Source organism: Mustela nivalis (genome assembly GCF_964662115.1).
Source record: "Mustela nivalis genome assembly, chromosome: 3".
Taxonomy (NCBI): Eukaryota; Metazoa; Chordata; class Mammalia; order Carnivora; family Mustelidae; genus Mustela; species Mustela nivalis.
Window position 1 is genome coordinate 98,515,899 of NC_139022.1, and position 18,312 is coordinate 98,534,210.

General features: G+C 40.4%; 1 protein-coding gene across 15 annotated transcripts in view; it reads right to left on the reverse strand.

Annotated features, from left to right (window-relative positions):
• Positions 1-13,146, reverse strand: part of TCERG1 (transcription elongation regulator 1) — a 62,364-nt gene extending 49,218 nt beyond the window's left edge. For 14 of the 15 annotated variants that reach the window (XR_014309978.1, XR_014309979.1, XR_014309980.1 and 11 more), the window contains exons 1-4: positions 12,992-13,122; positions 6,325-6,550; positions 3,503-3,655; positions 2,176-2,599 (exon numbers count right to left, since the gene is read on the reverse strand). Coding sequence is in view for 8 of the 15 variants with exons in the window: in XM_082724531.1 (XP_082580657.1) it covers positions 2,176-2,599; positions 3,503-3,655; positions 6,325-6,550; positions 12,992-13,050 (862 nt within the window). In the remaining 7 variants the exon portion in view is untranslated. Of the gene's footprint in view, positions 1-2,175; positions 2,600-3,502; positions 3,656-6,324; positions 6,551-12,991 lie in introns of all 15 variants that reach the window. The other variant, XR_014309977.1, reaches the window with a different exon arrangement.
• Between the last annotated feature and the right edge of the window lie 5,166 nt (positions 13,147-18,312).

Below are 18,312 nucleotides of genomic sequence, written 5' to 3' on the forward strand. Positions count from 1 at the left end.
GGGAGAATGGGAGCTAGAACTTAATGGTCACTAACTCCTACTAACACCTTTTGCTGAAATATCGAGTGAAAGGCTAGGCCTCAAATATACTCCTAATCCAGCCTCAGATCTTAATTAAAAAAGACAAGCAATTACAACAGATGGAGAAATACTAAGACTGTAGTATGACAACACTTCAGGATACTGAACCAAGTGAAATAAAAACAGACATCAGGAATACTCAGAAAGAACATCAAAAGTGATGTTTCAGGGCAGTAAAAAGAACATGTTTCTGGTATTCTGTTCTTAGAATAAGGGCCTCCCAATCAGTGAAGAGCAGTGGAAAAATAGCAAACCGGAGTTCTGAATAGAATAGTTCATAGCAGCAAGATAGTTATGGGCCTACGGACAGACCACTCTGATACAGAAATGGAATACATATAGGATAGTTAAGTATTCTGCCACCAACTTTCTTTAAAACAAAGTACGACTATTTCTCCTTCCTAAGAAGGAAGAGAAGAAAAGCAGAAGCAAACACCCTCCACACAGAACTGCAACATTTTTGTTAATCTCCTTCTGTCATTACCATAAGAGGTACCCCATAAAAACTGGCAGTTTCCTGCCTTACCACACAAGTTTTTAGAAACACTAGCCTGTGAGAAGGGAAAGCCCTTCAATCAGCTAGTAACTGTCAGTAAAACTTCCATATCAGAATTCACCTTAGCTAATGAAGATGTAAAGCATTACTTACATCTTCCTACTAAGTGCATTTTCCTCCAACCTGTCTATATCGAGTAGAGTTGTTAAAAAAACTGTCTCTGAAAAAAACAAACAAATAAACAAAAACTGTCTCTGTATTAGGTGTACCTTACTTCTTCAGTTACTTCTGGTTATCAATCCAATTTGAATCTACTATGATTAATCTCTCTCACATATTTTTAATAGGATAAAAGACATTAAAAATTCCCAAATCCCTGAAGCTAAGGGACTTTTTTTATTCTATTATCCAGGTAGCAAAACAATCCAACTTCTAATCACCTATAGGGTTAACTAGGTATCTTCACACCCGTATCAAAACAAATAAGCAAATCAATAAAATCATTATTTAAATATTTTGGGGCTCACCTTAAAGATTAAGTAGTACCATAAATATAAAACCAAAAACCTCCCAGAACTCGTGTTAATATCAATGGCAATTTTTTAAGCAAATTAGTAATTCTCTCCTCCTTCCCAAAATCTATGCTTAATCCTCTCTCACCTTTTTAGGAAAGGTCTAACCCCAGGGCCTCTGTGACGTTATACATGAAAATTCTCTTACGACTCTGACTACTTCTATCTCTGCTCCTCATTCATCTCCTTATATCCCATTCTAGGACCAACCGACCTCTAAATGAGATTACTAAAAAGTTCCTAATAACTTTCCCTGATTTCAATAAGTAACCTCCCACCCAAAAAAAAGAACACCAGAAAAATGTTCCAAAACACTGCACTGATACTGGACCCCTGGAGCCCCTGGAGCCTAACCCATTTCACTGGTTCTTAAAACTCTCTGTAACCTGGTCTCACTCTGAATAAGTATGTCAACCATTATCAACCACCCTACCTCAGAAGACTTTCTTAACAATCCCATAAATTGCACTTATCCTCATCTCCTGACCTTTGTTTATGTTACCCCCATACCTGAAAGATCTCTTTACTTTGAAACTTACTCAAATCCTACCACACATCCTTCATGATTAATCTCAATACCCACAAAGTCTGTTCACCCATTTACTCCTCTCCCTTTTCTCAAATTCCTACATCTTCTATTTTCACTGTATAATTGGGCACACTGCTTTCCGAATTACTGCACATACATTATTCTTGCCTCAATGAGAAAAACTGGAAGTCCTATAAGGCAGGAACAATGACTTACACTTATTTTACAAATCCCACAGCACCCATCATTACTGCTGGCCAAGATGAACAGCTACCTCTACACTTTGCGGTTTAGCTTCATGAATGCCAAGAGGACAAATAATTTCTTCAACTAATTAAAATTCCTGTTCTTTTTTTAACCCAGAAGTCTTGGTGTCAAAAATGAACTTAAATAACATCAAGGATAACACCTCAAACACTAGGATCATTTGGCAATGCAGTCCCTACTTGTCCATTTCTCTAGCCCCTAAATGAAAATACATGCTGGCTGGTACTCACTTGATACTGTCTGCGAAACCGAAGAGGCAGTTGTTGTGGTAGAAGTGGTAGAGGATGGGGTGGATGATGATGTTGAAGTGGACACTGCAGGTGCTGGGCTACTGGTTGTAGGGGTGGAAGCTCCTACTGCTTGTGCTTGTACTTGAGCCTGCACCTGGGCCTGCGCCTGGGCCTGCGCCTGAGCCTGTGCTTGTGCCTGAGCCTGGGCCTGCGCCTGGGCCTGGGCCTGGGCCTGCGCTTGAGCTTGTGCTTGTGCCTGCGCCTGAGCCTGCGCCTGGGCCTGGGCCTGGGCCTGGGCTTGGGCTTGGGCCTGAACCTGAGCCTGGGCTGCAAGCATAGGTGTCAGTTCTGACTGCTGAATAACCTTAACTCCATCTGGTTTGGTCCATGCAGATTCACGTGTCCGAGCATTATAATAATAAACCTGCAGAGGAAGCAAAATCATTGGTATCCCAGAATCTGTCAACTATCATTAAAAAAACACTAACGCAACTATATCCTATCTTAGAAGGTATTTTTAAAAAACAAAAACAAAAAACAAAATTTAGAAAAGTACATGGAAACTGGTTGTTGGTATACTGATACTAGATAGAGGTAGTTTTTCCCTCATTTCTCCCCTTCCCCTAATTTTCTATACTGGGAGCACTGTACTTTTAACATAAAAAGGAAAACCAAGGTTATATCTTGTGCACAAAGTTAACTTAGCCTCAGATTGCTCTCCTTAGAAAGCCTTGCTTGCAAAGTTGGCCCATGACTGGCATGTGGACACCTGAATTTTAAAAGGGCTCCCACCATTTCCTGGAATCCCTCAACTCCTTGGCTCAGGCAAGCTTCCCTGGCAGACAACACTTCACATGTATTCTCACAATTCCATGCTGGAAGAATTAAACATGCTCAGTGTGATTCCCCTGAGGGGACTCCTGGAAGCTTATGCTTGGTTTTCTCCAGTCTTTTCCCCATACACCACTTTTTCTTTGCTGGTTTTGCTTTGGATCCTTTCACTGTAATTAATTAGTCTTAGCTCTGAGTACTACTACATGCTGAATTCTTTGAGTCCTCCTAGCGAACACCAAACCTTATGACACCATTTAAAATACAAGCTTCTGGAATCACAGGTAAACAGGTATGTAAGCACTTCAGGCAACCTTATGTCTATGCAGAAATCCAATCCAGCGAGCCTTTCGTGGAGTTCTACCCTATCTGGTGCCTGTCTGAGACTCATCTTCATTGGCAAGGATACGGTCACTTATCTCCATTTGCCAAAACTTTTAACTTTTACTCTCCTGTCAGCAATGAGGTAACAACCTAAATACAATTTATAATTTACCTTCCCATCTGGAGTTTTATTTTCAACCCATATCTCTTCAGTAGGAGGCAATGCTGGAGTACCAGGAGCAGTCACAGGAGGCATTCCTGGTGGAAACATCATACCCGGAGGAGGAGGCATGGTTCCCATGGGTGGAGGCATAAAAGGTGGTCTCTGTCAATTAATAAGAAGAATAATGGTCACTTGCATTGATCTTTTTTTTCCCTTAAAATACTGTAAGAAAAACTGGTTTTAGAGCCCATTCAAATACATTCATCTACGTTGAATAAGCCAAGTTTCTCTTTAACAAAAATGACTACTAAAACAGACTAGAAAGGAATAGATCAAAACACTATACAGGGGTCCTCCCTGTTATGGCATCATGGATGAATCAATCTTGCTTTTTTCTTTAACAGCACTTTCAGAAGAAAAAACTAATAATTTATTTATATATCTTGCTGAACACTAAGCACAGCAATGCCTTCATACCTCACCTACAACAGGAACCAACCATAAAAGAAACATTATTTTACTAAACAACATATCAATAACTGAAAAAGAAAGACTGGTTATACCTAACCCTTTATTCTCTTTTCCTATTAAGAACTATAAGGTAAGAAAATATTCATCATTTCCATTCTTTTTCAAGTAATACTAATAATGCAGTTCAAACACACAAACATCAAGAAGTTAAAGGACATAGTAAAATAGTTGCCCATTTTACTTTAGTGGAAAGAATTTAAATGGTATATATTACAATTTTTAAACAAATTTCCAGGAGCCATTACTGATCTAATCCTATCTCTGATAATTCCCTTACTAACATTCTTCAAACATTGCTGAAACAAGACCCCAAATCAAATAATTTAAGTGAAACTGCTATATCTTACTTACTAAAGCTGAAATGTGCCCTGACATTTTAAAAACAGATTCTGAACATGAATTAAAAACAGTTTCTCTAAAATCTGTAAGTCACTTTAAAATTCAATTATCCAAAACACTTTAATCTATATAATGGAAGGGACACTATGCTAATATCATGAAACTGCATTTCCTTTTCCTAAAACTGTCTTCTTTCCCATATATTAGGTTTTTCTGGATCCAGTTTAGTCTTTCCAGCAACTGCAGGAAAACCCTTATTCTATGAAATAACTACCCCAAATATGTCTCATGCACCATTAGCTGGAAATCATTTGGACTTAAAGTAAAACCACACACTTATCCATCAAGACCAAGAAAAGCATCAAAACATTAGAAAGTATCACATTATACCATCTGATTTATTTCCATTAGAGGGTCACATCAGTCCATTACATTTTATAATATTCTACAAGTAGATTTAACTCTTAAAGCACAAATCAGAATAAATCTACCTATTATTACAAGTTATACCAGAGACAGTAGGTCAAAAACCTATTTCTTACTCTAATCTTCAAGGAAATAATAAAACCACCTGACACTTTGTTGGGAGGGAGGGGAGGAACTACCCATTACTTGAAAGACAACTAATCATTAAGCCAGGGGCTCCTCGGTGGCTCAGTTGGTTAAGCAACTGCCTTCAGCTCTGGTCGCAATCCTGGAGTGTCGGGATCAAGTCCCACATTGGGCTCCCCGCTGTGCAGGGAGTCTGCTTCTCCCACTGACCTCTCTCCACTCATGTTCTCTCTCTCTCAAATAAATAAATAAAATCTTTTTAAGAAAATCATTAAGCAAAATATTAAATCTCTGTCTCTTCCATAAATATAACCTGATCTAAACTGAGTTGACATCACTTAAATATTACCTCATTACCCTTTTCTATTTTTAGTTAAGTTCATTCTTGATTATATAAGCTAATGGAGGGCAGATGACAGCACTGTATTTATTTGGTTTCAGAGATGTGCAGGCTGGATAAACGTGAAAACAGATACATACTCAAATGAAAACATCTCAAAAGTAGACATTTGAGAGTTGATACCTTCATGACACCATTTCAGACAATAACTGGGTCTACATAAACCAGAAAGAAATACTATGCCTCAGAAAAATACCAGAAAAGTGGGGTGCCTGAGTGGCTCAGTGGGTTAAAGCCTCTGCCTTCAGCTCAGGTCGTGATCCCAAGGTCCTGGGATGGAGCCCCACAATGGGCTCTCTGCTCAGCAGGGAGCCTGATTCCCTTCCTCTCTCTCTCTGCCTGCCTCTCTGCCTACTTGTGATCTCTGTCTGTCAAATAAATAAAATCTTTTAAATAATAAATAAATAAATAAATGCCAGAAAAGTATTTATTTAAAGAAATCCCACAATAATTCCATTTCTAGTGGAATTATTTAATTTTAATTTTATTTAATTTTAGTTTTAAGATAACCCTATTTTCCCCCTCAGGGAGAGAAAATCCAAGTACTAAACTTAATGTCTTTGTTGTCACTTTCTAGAATCTATCCTAAGCATCACTTCTGGGGAGAATTGCTCAGAAACACATACACATGTATTTACATTTATTGGCAACATGTACAACTGAAAATAAATTTGACCCACTCTATATATTAAGACTTCAAATTTCATAACCCATAAAGACAGATTACTAAATTCTCAAGAGATAGAGGCATGTCAGAAATACCTTGCTGAATCCTAGTTTTATATGTATGGTTTTTTATCACCATCTAAATTCCCATTCTGAATTTCTATACTAATTATGTTTCCAATGCTTTTGGAAACACGTTTTTTGTTAAACGCGTTAACATTTGAATGTTCTCTTCAGCTCCCATTTTCGTAAAAACAGTGAAACGAAGAACTAGTTTTTTAAGCAAAACTCATACATAATATTGATACTGACACTGACAAAAACCAATCTCTACGTTCATTACCTGGAGGTGCGGAGGGCCCATAGGTGGAGGAATCCCTCCTGGAGGAGGCATTGGCGGCATATTAGGATCAAAAGGAGGACGTCCAAAAGGGGGCCGAGGTGGTGGTGGAGGGCCTCGCATCATACCAAAAGGTGGCGGAGGCCGCATAAGAGGTGGTGGGCCTCTCATCACTGCATTTGGTGGGGGAGCCGGGCCTCGGAATCTCAAGGCCTGCTGTTGAGCCATCCTGTGTGGGAAAGCAATGTTTAAGTTTTTCCATCTCAAAATTACAAAATGTAGCTATTGATCTCTAATTAAAATCAAATTTAAAAGGCCCTTAAGAGCAAGTGGAGTTGGAAAGTCATCATTTAACACACATGTTAAAAAGTGCATCAGTCAGAATGATCAATGGTCACCAAATTCAGGAGGAAATTTGGATGAGGATGATATTTGGATGATCTTAAAATGTCTCCCCATATGCTATCTACAGTTGCAGGACAGGATGAAGAACTACTGACTACATATTAAGGAAACTGGGCAACACCCCGACCAAGTGATCAAAATTACTATCATCTAAAAAGGATAAATGGACATTATATGACTGAGAGGGACATGATATCCCCTATTCCAAGCAAGAATGTTAACCTCAACCTAATAATGAGGAAATATCAGACAAACACAAACTGAGGAATGTTCCATTAGAAAGAGAGAAAGGAGGGGTGCCTGGGTGGCACTGTCAGTTAAGTGTCTGACTTGATTTTGCCTCAGTTCATGATTTCAGGGTCATGAGACTGGGTCCAAGCTCAACACAGAGTCTGCTTCAGATTCTCTCTCCCTCCACCCTCCCAATTCAGCATGTGCTCTCTCTAAAACAAAATAAATAAATTTTAAAAGAAAAAAGGGAGGAATGGGAGTGTATTCTTTACAAATGTCAATGTTACACATAAAAGACTGTGAAGGGAGGTTGTGGAAATGTTCTAGATTTTAAAGGAAGCTAAAGAGATGACAACACAATACTGACTCCAGACTAGATAAGGAGATGAAATGCTATACAGGACATTTTGAATTAGTGGAAAACACTTAGGATATGGAAAGTACTGTGCAGTGTAAATTTATGAAGTGATAACTGTGTTGTAGTTAAGAGTTATCTCCACTCTTAGAAAACAGAAACTTAAGTATTTAGGGGAAAAGGGCCATGGTATATGGATCTTACCCTCAGATGGTTCAGAGTAACAGAGAGCATGCATGTGTGCAAATAATAAAGCAGAAAAGACAAAATAATAACACTAGGTGTATAACCTTCATTTCTGCAACTTTTTGAAATTACTTCCAAACACAAAGCTTTTACAGGAGAGGTGGATAGCAGCTTAAAAGATCCCAAGTGTTCTTTTACTAACTGAAAAGCCTCTCACTACATTGCACCTCACCACATCCCTCAATCTCTAGACACCCTGGTTTGTTTTCTCCATGGCACTTAAACAGATAGGTAGTATCACCTAAGAGGATATTATCTATCTCCTCTCACAAGTGTTCTTAAAAAATTATTAACTCTGCTTACAATGTGTCAGGCAGCGCTTTAAGCTCTTTTTAACTCATTTAACCACCATAACAACCCTATGAGATAGATGCTACAGCTGACCCTTGAACAATATAGGTTTCAATTGCACAGGTCCACTTACGGGTGAATTTTCTTCGATAAATTCAGTACAATACTAATCCATGTACTCTTCCTTAGGATTTTCTTAACATTTTCTTTTCTTTAACTTACTTTATTATAAGAATACAGTATACAATACATATAACATACAAAATATGTGTCAATCAATTACTTATGTCATGGGTAGGGCTTCCAGACAAGAGCGGGCTATTAATAGTTTAGATTAAGGGGAGTCAAAAGTTATATTCGAGCTTTCAAATCTCATGGGGTTTGGGGGTCAGCATCCCTAATCCCCATATTGTTCAAGGGTCAACTGTATGATCAACCTCGTTTTAAGATGAGGACATTAAGGCACAGGGAAGTTTATCACTTGCCCAAGACCTCACAGTGGTTCAGCAGGAAAACCAGGATTTGAACACAGGCAACTGGCTCTTAAAGACTACACCAGGCTTTCTATAAAAGTGCCTTTAGAGCCGGAATTCTGTCTGTCCTGTTCTCCTGTATACTCCCAGCACGCAGGTCTGCACACAGTAGATCTCAGTATGTGTGGAATCAACCAATAAATACCTAGGTGATATTGTACCTAAGTTACTTTACAAGTAAGTTATATAGATTATAAAAATTATTTTTAATATAATTCATAATTTAGTCTTCCCAGTAGCTACTGTAACTTTCTACTTTATATCTGAAATTTATGTTTCTTTGTTCCCAAGATTAATAGTTACATTCCTTATGTATATTTGAAAATAATCATTTTTATACTCTCCTCACCAAGCTCTTCCAACTTTTCTACATTTTTAACCCTCCACTTAAGATTATCCTTTGAACTTTCTCTAAATTTTCCACATTGTAGTTCAACTGTCACAAAAAATTCTAAGAACCAAGATGACTTCCATGAGAACACTAGGATTATAAACACATCCACAAACTACTATACCAAGTTTATTTAACCAAATTTGCAAATGATCCTGCACTCAAAGTTACAAAGTATGAGGTAAAAATGTCTACAAAAAGAAGTAAGAATCTTATAAGAATGATCAGTCTTCAAATTATATGCACTCCCCAAAAACAGGTAGCCACTGTTATTGAGGAAAATCTTAACTTTTGAGCAGAAAAAAAGTTAAGCACCAAGGAAAAAATACTCTTAGCACTGAGTTAATAATGTACCTTAGTCTTCTGATTTCCTGTGAGTCTGCATCTCCCCTTTTGAAAAATTTACAGTAATTCTTTAGAATTTCACTTCCCAGTTACAGCTTGAAGTTAAGCATTTAGGCTCTAGAATCACAGAGAAGTCAAATCAGGGCTCTGCCTTTTGTTGTGAGGCTAGTTACATAATTTCTGAGCCTGAATATACTCAGATGTAAATTAGCAGGGGAAGAGAAGTAAAACCTACCTCCTAACTCTGTTCGATGAGTTAATGCCTGTGAAACATTTAGGATAGTATCTGCTACACACTAAACTACTTTATCATTACTTTCATTCCCCCACAAAACCTAGCCCAGTGGTCTACCTGAAAAGGCAATTCACTGTCAATTTGACTAGACAGCTTAGCTATCAACTCTGCCATTAAAAATGGTGACGAAATTACAGAACTTCCTCCATAAACAGCCTAACGTTGCCACCTTCCGATGTCAGATCTGTATGGCACTCGTGTTGAGCTCTCTATGCCATTATTTCATTCCAACAGGAGGAATAAATGAGCCAATAAAGCACCTGGAACAGCACCTAGCACTTAAGTCCTCTGTATTAGCTATTAGTGTTGTGGCTCTAACATCAGTATAGTAAGATCAGTTAAGTGTTAAATGGCATTAATATTAGAACGTTAGCTATACTATCTTGTCAGCTCTATTACTATAATTACTACTAACAGACTCCCTATAACCTGACCCCTCTATAACTTGACCTTTTTATAGACTCCAGTTTTCTTTTTTGATCAAGTATTTCAAAAGCTCCCTACCGTGAAGCCTCTGCCTGGCATGCTTTTCCAAAATGTTTACATAACTGGTTCCTCATTATTCAGCCTCATTCAAATGTTACCTCAAACTCTTCCCATCCCAAACCTCTCCTAGTCCCTCTCTGGCTCAGTTTGAGTTTTCAATTATGATAGAGATATGACATGATAAACAAAAAATTTCTCACTTGTTTACTTCTGTACCCAATAGAATATAATTTCCCCTTAGTATACTGCTGCAACCCAGTGTTAGTAACTGTTAAAGCATTACTCTTTTAATAATGATATTATTATGAAATGAAAACTGGATACTTCTTACATACCAAGCAAGTTATATGGACAATATGGGCACTATTTTATTCTCATCACAACCCAATAAGATTAAGTTTGGCACCATTTCTAAGAAGAAAACTATGGCACAGAAAAGTAATTTTTTAAAGGCAGCTGGCCATGTTAGGACCCCTGTATTTTTATTCACTTTTTACAATTGAGGAAACTGAGATTGCAAGCACCTTGTTATAAAACATTAAGCACTAATAGGTAAGTAAACAAATACAAATACAACTCTATAAAAGTTTTCTTAATGGTCCTTAACCATTAAGGGATGGATGGCATTTGGATCTCTGAATAAATTCTGTCGATTGTGGGTTATTTACACCCCTACCACTTTCAACCTTTTTGGAAAAAGAGAAGGCTACTTATTTGAATAGAAAAATAGATATTTTTTTTTTTTTAACAAGAACACATGTACCACCCTACTAACTATTTTATCCAGACATGCAATGTCCCCAGCGGTGAAGACAACGCTGCCATTACTTTAATAGAAGGGCCAAAAATAGAGAGATACTACTGATAGGAGTCAAATTAAGTGGTAAGATTGTGAGGAGACCTAGACCCTGCCAATTACTCAAGGACCCTACATAAGTCTCTTCACACTTGCAGGTTCATCATTTGATGAGGTTAGTTTAATTCAGAATTTAGATCAATGTTAATTAGCATGGAAGTTCCTTGAGGACAAAGGTTTCTAGTCTGGCTCAAGGCTCTACTGCCAGTGGGTACAGAGGTCAATGACTGGTACAAGGACACACTAAATATAGGTCCAAAAAGGAAATCATCTCTTAATCTCCTATATTCATTTATTTACCATATATCCACTGAATACCTCATTTGCCAGGGACTGTGACAGACACACCATGATATACATAAAGGACACTAATACAAAAACTAAGCCTCAATTTCTTTCAAAGAAGCCGCATAAACAGGTAATTTCCTCTTAAACACTAAGATGCTAAAATAAATTATTTTATTTAAATGAAATAGTTTTACAATACGATCTGGAAGCAACTTCCAACCCAAGAGGCCAAAGTATAAAATATGTGCAACAGAACACCTAATTAAAAACCCTATTCAAATCAGTTTTGCAACAGTGTCTAGCTACTATTAATAAAGTCTAGGGGCCCCTGGGTGGCTCAGTGGGTTCAAGTCTCTGCCTTCCGCTCAGGTCGTGATCTCAGTGTTCTGGGATGGAGCCCCTCCTTGGGCTCTCTGTTCGGTAGGGAGCCTGCTTCTCCCACTTCCCACCCTTCGCCCCGCCCCTACTTGCGATCTCTGTCTGTCAAAAAAAAAAAGTCTGAAAAGGCTACTTACTGTAAAACTCTAAAATGCAAAGTACTGTTCCCAATATGACTAGCTGAAGTAACTCTTCTCTTGAGATCACAATCAGAAATAAACTTTCTATCACTAATATCGAACCACCCTGACAAAACACTTTGATCACTCATTACTCAAGTGTACATATGGGTTTAAAGGGTTTGAAATTCATCTCTGAAAGAAACGATTTTATTCCTGTCAAATAAAGATTTTTGTGTGTGACAATTCAGAATTTAAAAGACATTCTTCCCGAAAACTTGAGTAACAATACCCACTTTTTCATACAATTTCATCTCGAGCTCCAGACGATACCAAAGCGTCCTCAAAACCTACAGTGCTCTTTTTCATTTTCAAATGCTGACAATGGCACAATTCAGAATGAAAGCTGAACGTCTGAAATGACATTTTTCCCATGCGGGGGGTGGGGGCGAAAATGTACCAAACATACATGCAGCTCTGTACCTCTCGTCCTCGAAAATCACGGACTGAAAATTTTTACTTTATCGAGGCACTCTTGCTGTACCAAATCTTAATTACAAATTCCAGAGGCACTGAGATACCAGAGGAAGAAAGGTCACTGCACTCTTTAGGGCAATGGCGTAAGCATTAGAATGGAACAGCGATCCCGACTGCAGGCTCGGGAGCCTGACCACCTTGGGTTCAAGCCACTTCCCGGAGCCACAATTCCACCAATACGACCTTGTCCCACTTCCTCAACCTCTACGGGGTTCAGTTTCCTCGCCTGTAAGATGGGCAAGTAACTTCACTGAGGAGGGGCCTGCAAAATGACAAGAGCAACTACTCCCAAGGCACACCGAGGCACGGTAACAAACGGCCGCGGCTACCGCTGTGATTCCCAAATGCGGCAGGACGAATACGAGGAGGAGAGAAAGAACGGAAACACACGGGAAGTTCAGAGAAGCAAGCGATGTGGGGATGAAGGCACAGGGCGGACGCGGAGACCGCGGAGGGCCGCGGAGGGCGTGGGGAAGGCTGGGCCAGAAGTGGCGAGGGGTCCCCGGGAGTTCAGTTCAGCGCGGAGTGTAGGGGCTCGAGGAGGAAAACCAGGCCCGCGGCTGTGCGAGGCCGAGAAGAAGGCTGAGGGGGGCCGAGGCGGAGGCGGCACGCGGCTGAGGCGGGGCCCCAAGGCGGGAACGCCGGACCCCGGCCGCAGGCCGCGAGGGGCGCGGGGGACCCGTGAAAACCGCAGGGAGCGCCCGGACAAGGCGCAGGAGGCCGCGGCCCAGCCCCGGTCCCGCTCTCTCATTCAAGCCACCTTCCCCTTCCCCCTTCGCCAACCCCATGCGGTCCTGGCCCCGAGCCGCCGCGGCTCCTCCGCCCACCCCCCACCGCGGATCTCCGCGCCACAAGCCTAGCCCCTGGGACTCCACTGTGCTGAAATATATGGGGGGGGGGGCAGAGCCCCTTACCTGAGCTCCCCCGGGTTGAATCGCTCACCGTCCCCCCCGTCCCCGCCACGCTCCGCCATTACAGAGGGCCGCGTTCATCCACCCGCCGACTGAGCGTGCCCTATTGGCCGGACGGATCGTCAATCCCGTGCGAGCGAGGCGGAGATCGCAGAGATCTATGAGATGATTGGTGAAGCTTTCCATCAATCCGCAGGCTGGGGGTGGTATCTGCCTTATGATTGGTGAAAGGGCCCGCCGACTTTGAAAGCGGTATCGAGACAGCCAGTTGATTGGTCACTCGGAGGCTTTATGGGAAATGAGACTTGAGCAACGAGGGAACGCCGGCGCCCTCTCGCGGTCAACAAAACTAGGTCCTCCCACGGACTCCGGGCTGCGGTAGCCACGTGTCTGCCGGCTTCCAGGAAAGCCAATTGTGGAGCCATGTTGACCACACATTTGGCAATACTGGCTCAGGCTGAGCCCCTTTCCATGCGAGAGCCAATCAAAAAATCAACCTGGGTCGCGCCTAAGCCAATCACAGAGTGGCTGTGGAATTAAGCCATCTCCCAGCTTTTCAGAATTGAGAGTCTTAAACGACCCTGCTATTACAGCCGTGTTATTAATAATAGGTTACTAAGTACAAAAGTACCCTCTAAATTGTATCGCCGGCTGATGAATGTTGTAAGTTGCTGTATTAAGACAAGTTGGAGGTGGCAAGCCTCTGCTCAAAACATCCGTCCTTCAATTTCAAAATACGCTTGCCTGAAATCAGCACACCCTGATACCCCGAAGGAATTCTGTTTATTTCTCTTTTTTATTAAAGGGGGAAAATCAAAAATAAACCTTTAAACTTAGATATCATAGGAATAATGAGAATGAACCCTATGTATCATGAAGGAATTCAAAATATCAAAATAGTAGATAATTTTTGCTCACACCTAACCACACGTACCCGGGACGGTCCTTAGTACTTGGCATGTATCAGCTCTCTGAAGTCTCACAAACACGAGAGGTGGGTACTATGAATAGCCACAGTCTATCGATGACACTAAGATACAGAGAAGTTAAGAAACTTCACAAAACTATAAACGGTAGAGTGTGCCCTTAAACCCACCATTCTTAAGCATCACATCCAAGAAATTTGAAAACATACTCCCACCATAAAAACTTGGGCAAAGTGTTTATAGCAACATTATCCATAATAGCCAAAGAGTAAATTTACCCAAATGTCCAATCAAGCACTGAATGGACTTTAAAAAAGCACTATATCTAATCTATACACAGGAATATTGGTCATTAAAGGGAAGTACTGATACATGCTACAACATAGAAGAGACTTGAAAACATTTCATTAAGTAAAAAAAAAAGAAAGAAAGAAAAGAAAAGGCTACATCTTGTGTGATTCCATTTATATTAACTATCTGGAATAAACAAATCAAATACAGACAGAAAGTAGATTAGGGATTTCCAGGGGGTGATGGGAGTGACTGCTAATTGGTATGGGATTAGTTTTTAGATGATGTATATGCTCTGGAATTATAGTGATGATGGCTGCACAATTTGGTAACTTCCTAAAATGTGTTGAACTGCACACTTTTAAATGGTGGCATTGATTCAATGTGAATTATAATGCAATACCTGCCATATTGAAACCTCAGTAAAATATTCAAGATCAATTAGGATAAAATGTCAGAATGAACACAGTTCTGAGGTGATCGTCTGGTGAAGGAAAGAATGGTTAAAACTGCGATATATGGGGCGCCTGGGTGGCTCAGTGGGTTAAGCCGCTGCCTTCGGCTGGGGTCATGATCTCAGGGTACTGGGATCGAGCCCCACATCGAGCTCTCTGCTCAATGGGGAGCCTGCTTCCTCCTCTCTCTCTGCCTGCCTCTCTGCCTACTTGTGATCTCTCTCTGTCAAATAAATAAATAAAATCTTGAAAAAAAAAAAGAAACTGTGATACAGATGTGACGCGCAAACAAACTGCAGTCTCAGAGTGAGAGGGCAGATCCCTTTTTCAACATCAGCCTGCATCCCCAAATCCTAGCAAACTCTTCTGAGAAAAATACTGGTATAGATGGCTGAGGATGAACTAATCCCCACTGCTGAGGGAGCAACAAAACACCTCAAAATAGTTACCTTAGAGAAAGCAAATCACTGGCCTGTATAATGAGTGAAAACAAACCATCAGCTTGAATAAACAGAAAAAGCTCTTTGCATTTGTCATGAAAGTTTCATCATTTGAGAGTTTTATTACTTGTCTATATATAGAAATTAAGATATTTAAGTCACTGGATTATCTTCTTTTTAGCTATTTAGAGAAGGCATACCTACAGATATATATGTATCACATGTACATGGTTATTCACATATAATCATTTCATTGTTTCATTGTCACAGTTTTTTCACATGAATGTGAGCTTGAAATTCAGTCATTCTGCACTCAATAGTTACACAAATCATACTGCAAATATCTGATCTGAGCCGCATTTACAGTGAACCATTTTACTGAATCAATGTGAAAAAAAAATAAAGGGACTCATTGCATTTTTCAAGAGACCAAATGCACTTTCCTATAGTCAAAGCTTGATAACTCAGGATATTGAAAATGTGCATAGCTACAGAGAACAGAAAAAACAAATACCACCCTTGAGCAATTGGCAGCTGTTGGATTATAGACCCTAAATCTTACTCTATCAAAGGGAAGTAAAGAGACAGTGTTTGTTTAAGATGAATTAATAGCATCAGGGCTTTAAGCTTTAATATGAAGTCACTCTTCAGAAGTAACTCTTTAAAAGTGGTTCCAGGAGTGCCTGGGGGGCTCAGTCATTAAGCATCCGCCTTTGGCTCAGGTCATGATCGCAGGTCTGGGGATCAAGTCTTGCATCAGGCTACTTGCTTCCCCCTCTCCTACTCCCCCTGCTTGTGCTCCCTCTCTCACTGTTAACTAAATAAAATCTTTTTAAAAAAAAAAAAATAATTAAAAGTGGTTCCAGTACAGAATCAGACTTTTCTTTTTAATAACTACCATTTCAGAACACCCATCTTAAACCTATGGTAGGTACTTGGCATACACCATCTTTAATTCCCTTCAACAGCCCTGGATGGCAGACCTATTGTTACCATTTTACATACAGAGAAACTGAGGCTCACAGAGATTACGGAAATGGCTCAGAGTGACATTGACACAACTGATAAGAGGTGAAGCAAAGATTCAAACACAGATGGGTGCCACACCAAAACCAACTGCAGACTGCTAAATCCCACATCTCACCCAAAGAAGAAAGATAGCAGAGCTAATACATCATTTCTTCCTCTCTCCTCCAGACTGAAATTCTTTGAAAGGACTCTATTTTCTTCCCTGAATCCCGAAGTTCTAGTAGAGTATCCATTCCCATATAAGGCCAATGCTGTCTACTGTGCTGTGCAGCTGTATTATTCCTTACCAGAAATATTGGCTCTTGAAACACTGAAAAAGAACTCAGAAATGGAGACACATTTGCTGACTACCTAAGTGGGGGGCACGTGGATAGCAATTACTAACAGGTTTTTGGAGTAAATGAGATCAAGGTTCTCATCCCGGCTCTACTCACTTCTGGTTGTGTAATCTTGGGCAAATTCCTTGACTTCCCATTGCTTCAGCTTCTTTGTTTGGAAAAGAAAGAGTTGCAGTGACATTTTATAAGTAACCATTCTCCATGGCCTAGGCAGCCACTAACAGGCCTCTGTGAGTTTCTCTGGGACATTTTCCTAGCTAACGCTTTACCTAGATCATTCAAATCAAGATAGTCTTCAGCTTTTTGCACCCATACAGGCAAAGACTTTGAGCTTGCAGCCAAGAGCTAGAACAATATTAGTCTAAGAATAGTAAACATCATACTAAATCAACATTAAGGGTCAGAGCAGAAAAGAATCATAGTGGCTCACCTCTGCCTTTGTTCAACCAGGTAACTCTTTCTTATCTGTATTAGTTATCTATTTCTGGGTATAACAAATTGCCCCACAATTTAACAGCTCAAGGCAACAAAATTTATTACATCACAGTTTTCACGGGTCAGGAATCCAGGTGCAGCCTCTGGCTGCAGAAATCCAGTGTGTGGCGGCAGTCAGGCTGTCAGCCAACGGAGACACACCTGAAGTTCAAGAATCTGCTTTGAAGTACTCTCATCTGGTTGTCGACAAGTGTCGCTTCCTTGTACATTGTTAACAACTGAGGACACACCCATGGTTCTCTCCGTGGGGCTGATGAAAACGTGGAAGTTTGCTTCTCCTAGTACAAGCAATCTAAGAAAGAAAGGGAGAGGAAAAAGACAAACGGAGAGAAGTGGCTGGTGGGGGGAGGGGATACCCAAAACAGAAGCCACAGATTTTTTGGAGCCTAATGTTGGCCGTGAAATATCATCACTGCTACTCCTATCCTATTCATTAGAAGCAGGACGTTAGCCAATCCAGCTCCCTCTCAAGAGGAAATACCCCAAGAGGGGACCCAGGGAACCCTGGGGCCATCTTACCTGCCACACTCTTTTTCATGTCTCAGTTTCCACATCTCTTCTTCCAGAAAGCATTCTTCAGAGTGCAAATCTGACCTCCTGCTTCAGAGTGCATCTTGGTGACTTGCCCTATTCACCCTTCACGTCTCTTAACATTCCAACCACTCGTTACTACGTATCTTAACACCGAGTATTATGTATATGACATGTTTGAGCTATATCATCTTATTTCTTTTCCTGTCAACTCTTTTGGTTTTAGTGCTGTAGTACTGTAAATAATGGACATCCTAACATTCCACAACTAAATACATCACTATGGCTCTCTTCAATCAAAAACCCATTTTCTACGTATCAAAAATAACATTTTTACACCTAACAAAATTAACGGTAATGCCTGGTTCATATCCACATTTCCCCCAGCTGTCTCTAAGATGTCATTTTCAGCTGATTTGTCCAAATTATGATCTGATTCAGAACCACGCAATGCCTCTGGTTGCTATGTTACTTAAGTCACTTTTTACCTAGAAGAGTTCCTCTGGTCAGAACGCTGACTTGCTGAAGATACCAGGCCCGTCCCAGCTTCTGGAACTGTTTGATCATTCCCTCTCACCGTGGTATTTCTGTGAGCTGGAAATTAGGTCTGAAGACTTGGTTAGATAGAAATTGAACGTTTTGATGAAGAGAACTCGAGAAGTTGTGCTGTTTATTTCAGTTATAATACACCAAGAAATACATGCGTCCATGAGGACCCCACCCTTGATGATGCTGACACAGACGTGGGTTACAGTGACGACAGCTCTGTCCCTCCATTGTAATCAGAATACTACTATCTGCCCTGGGAATAGTGCATTT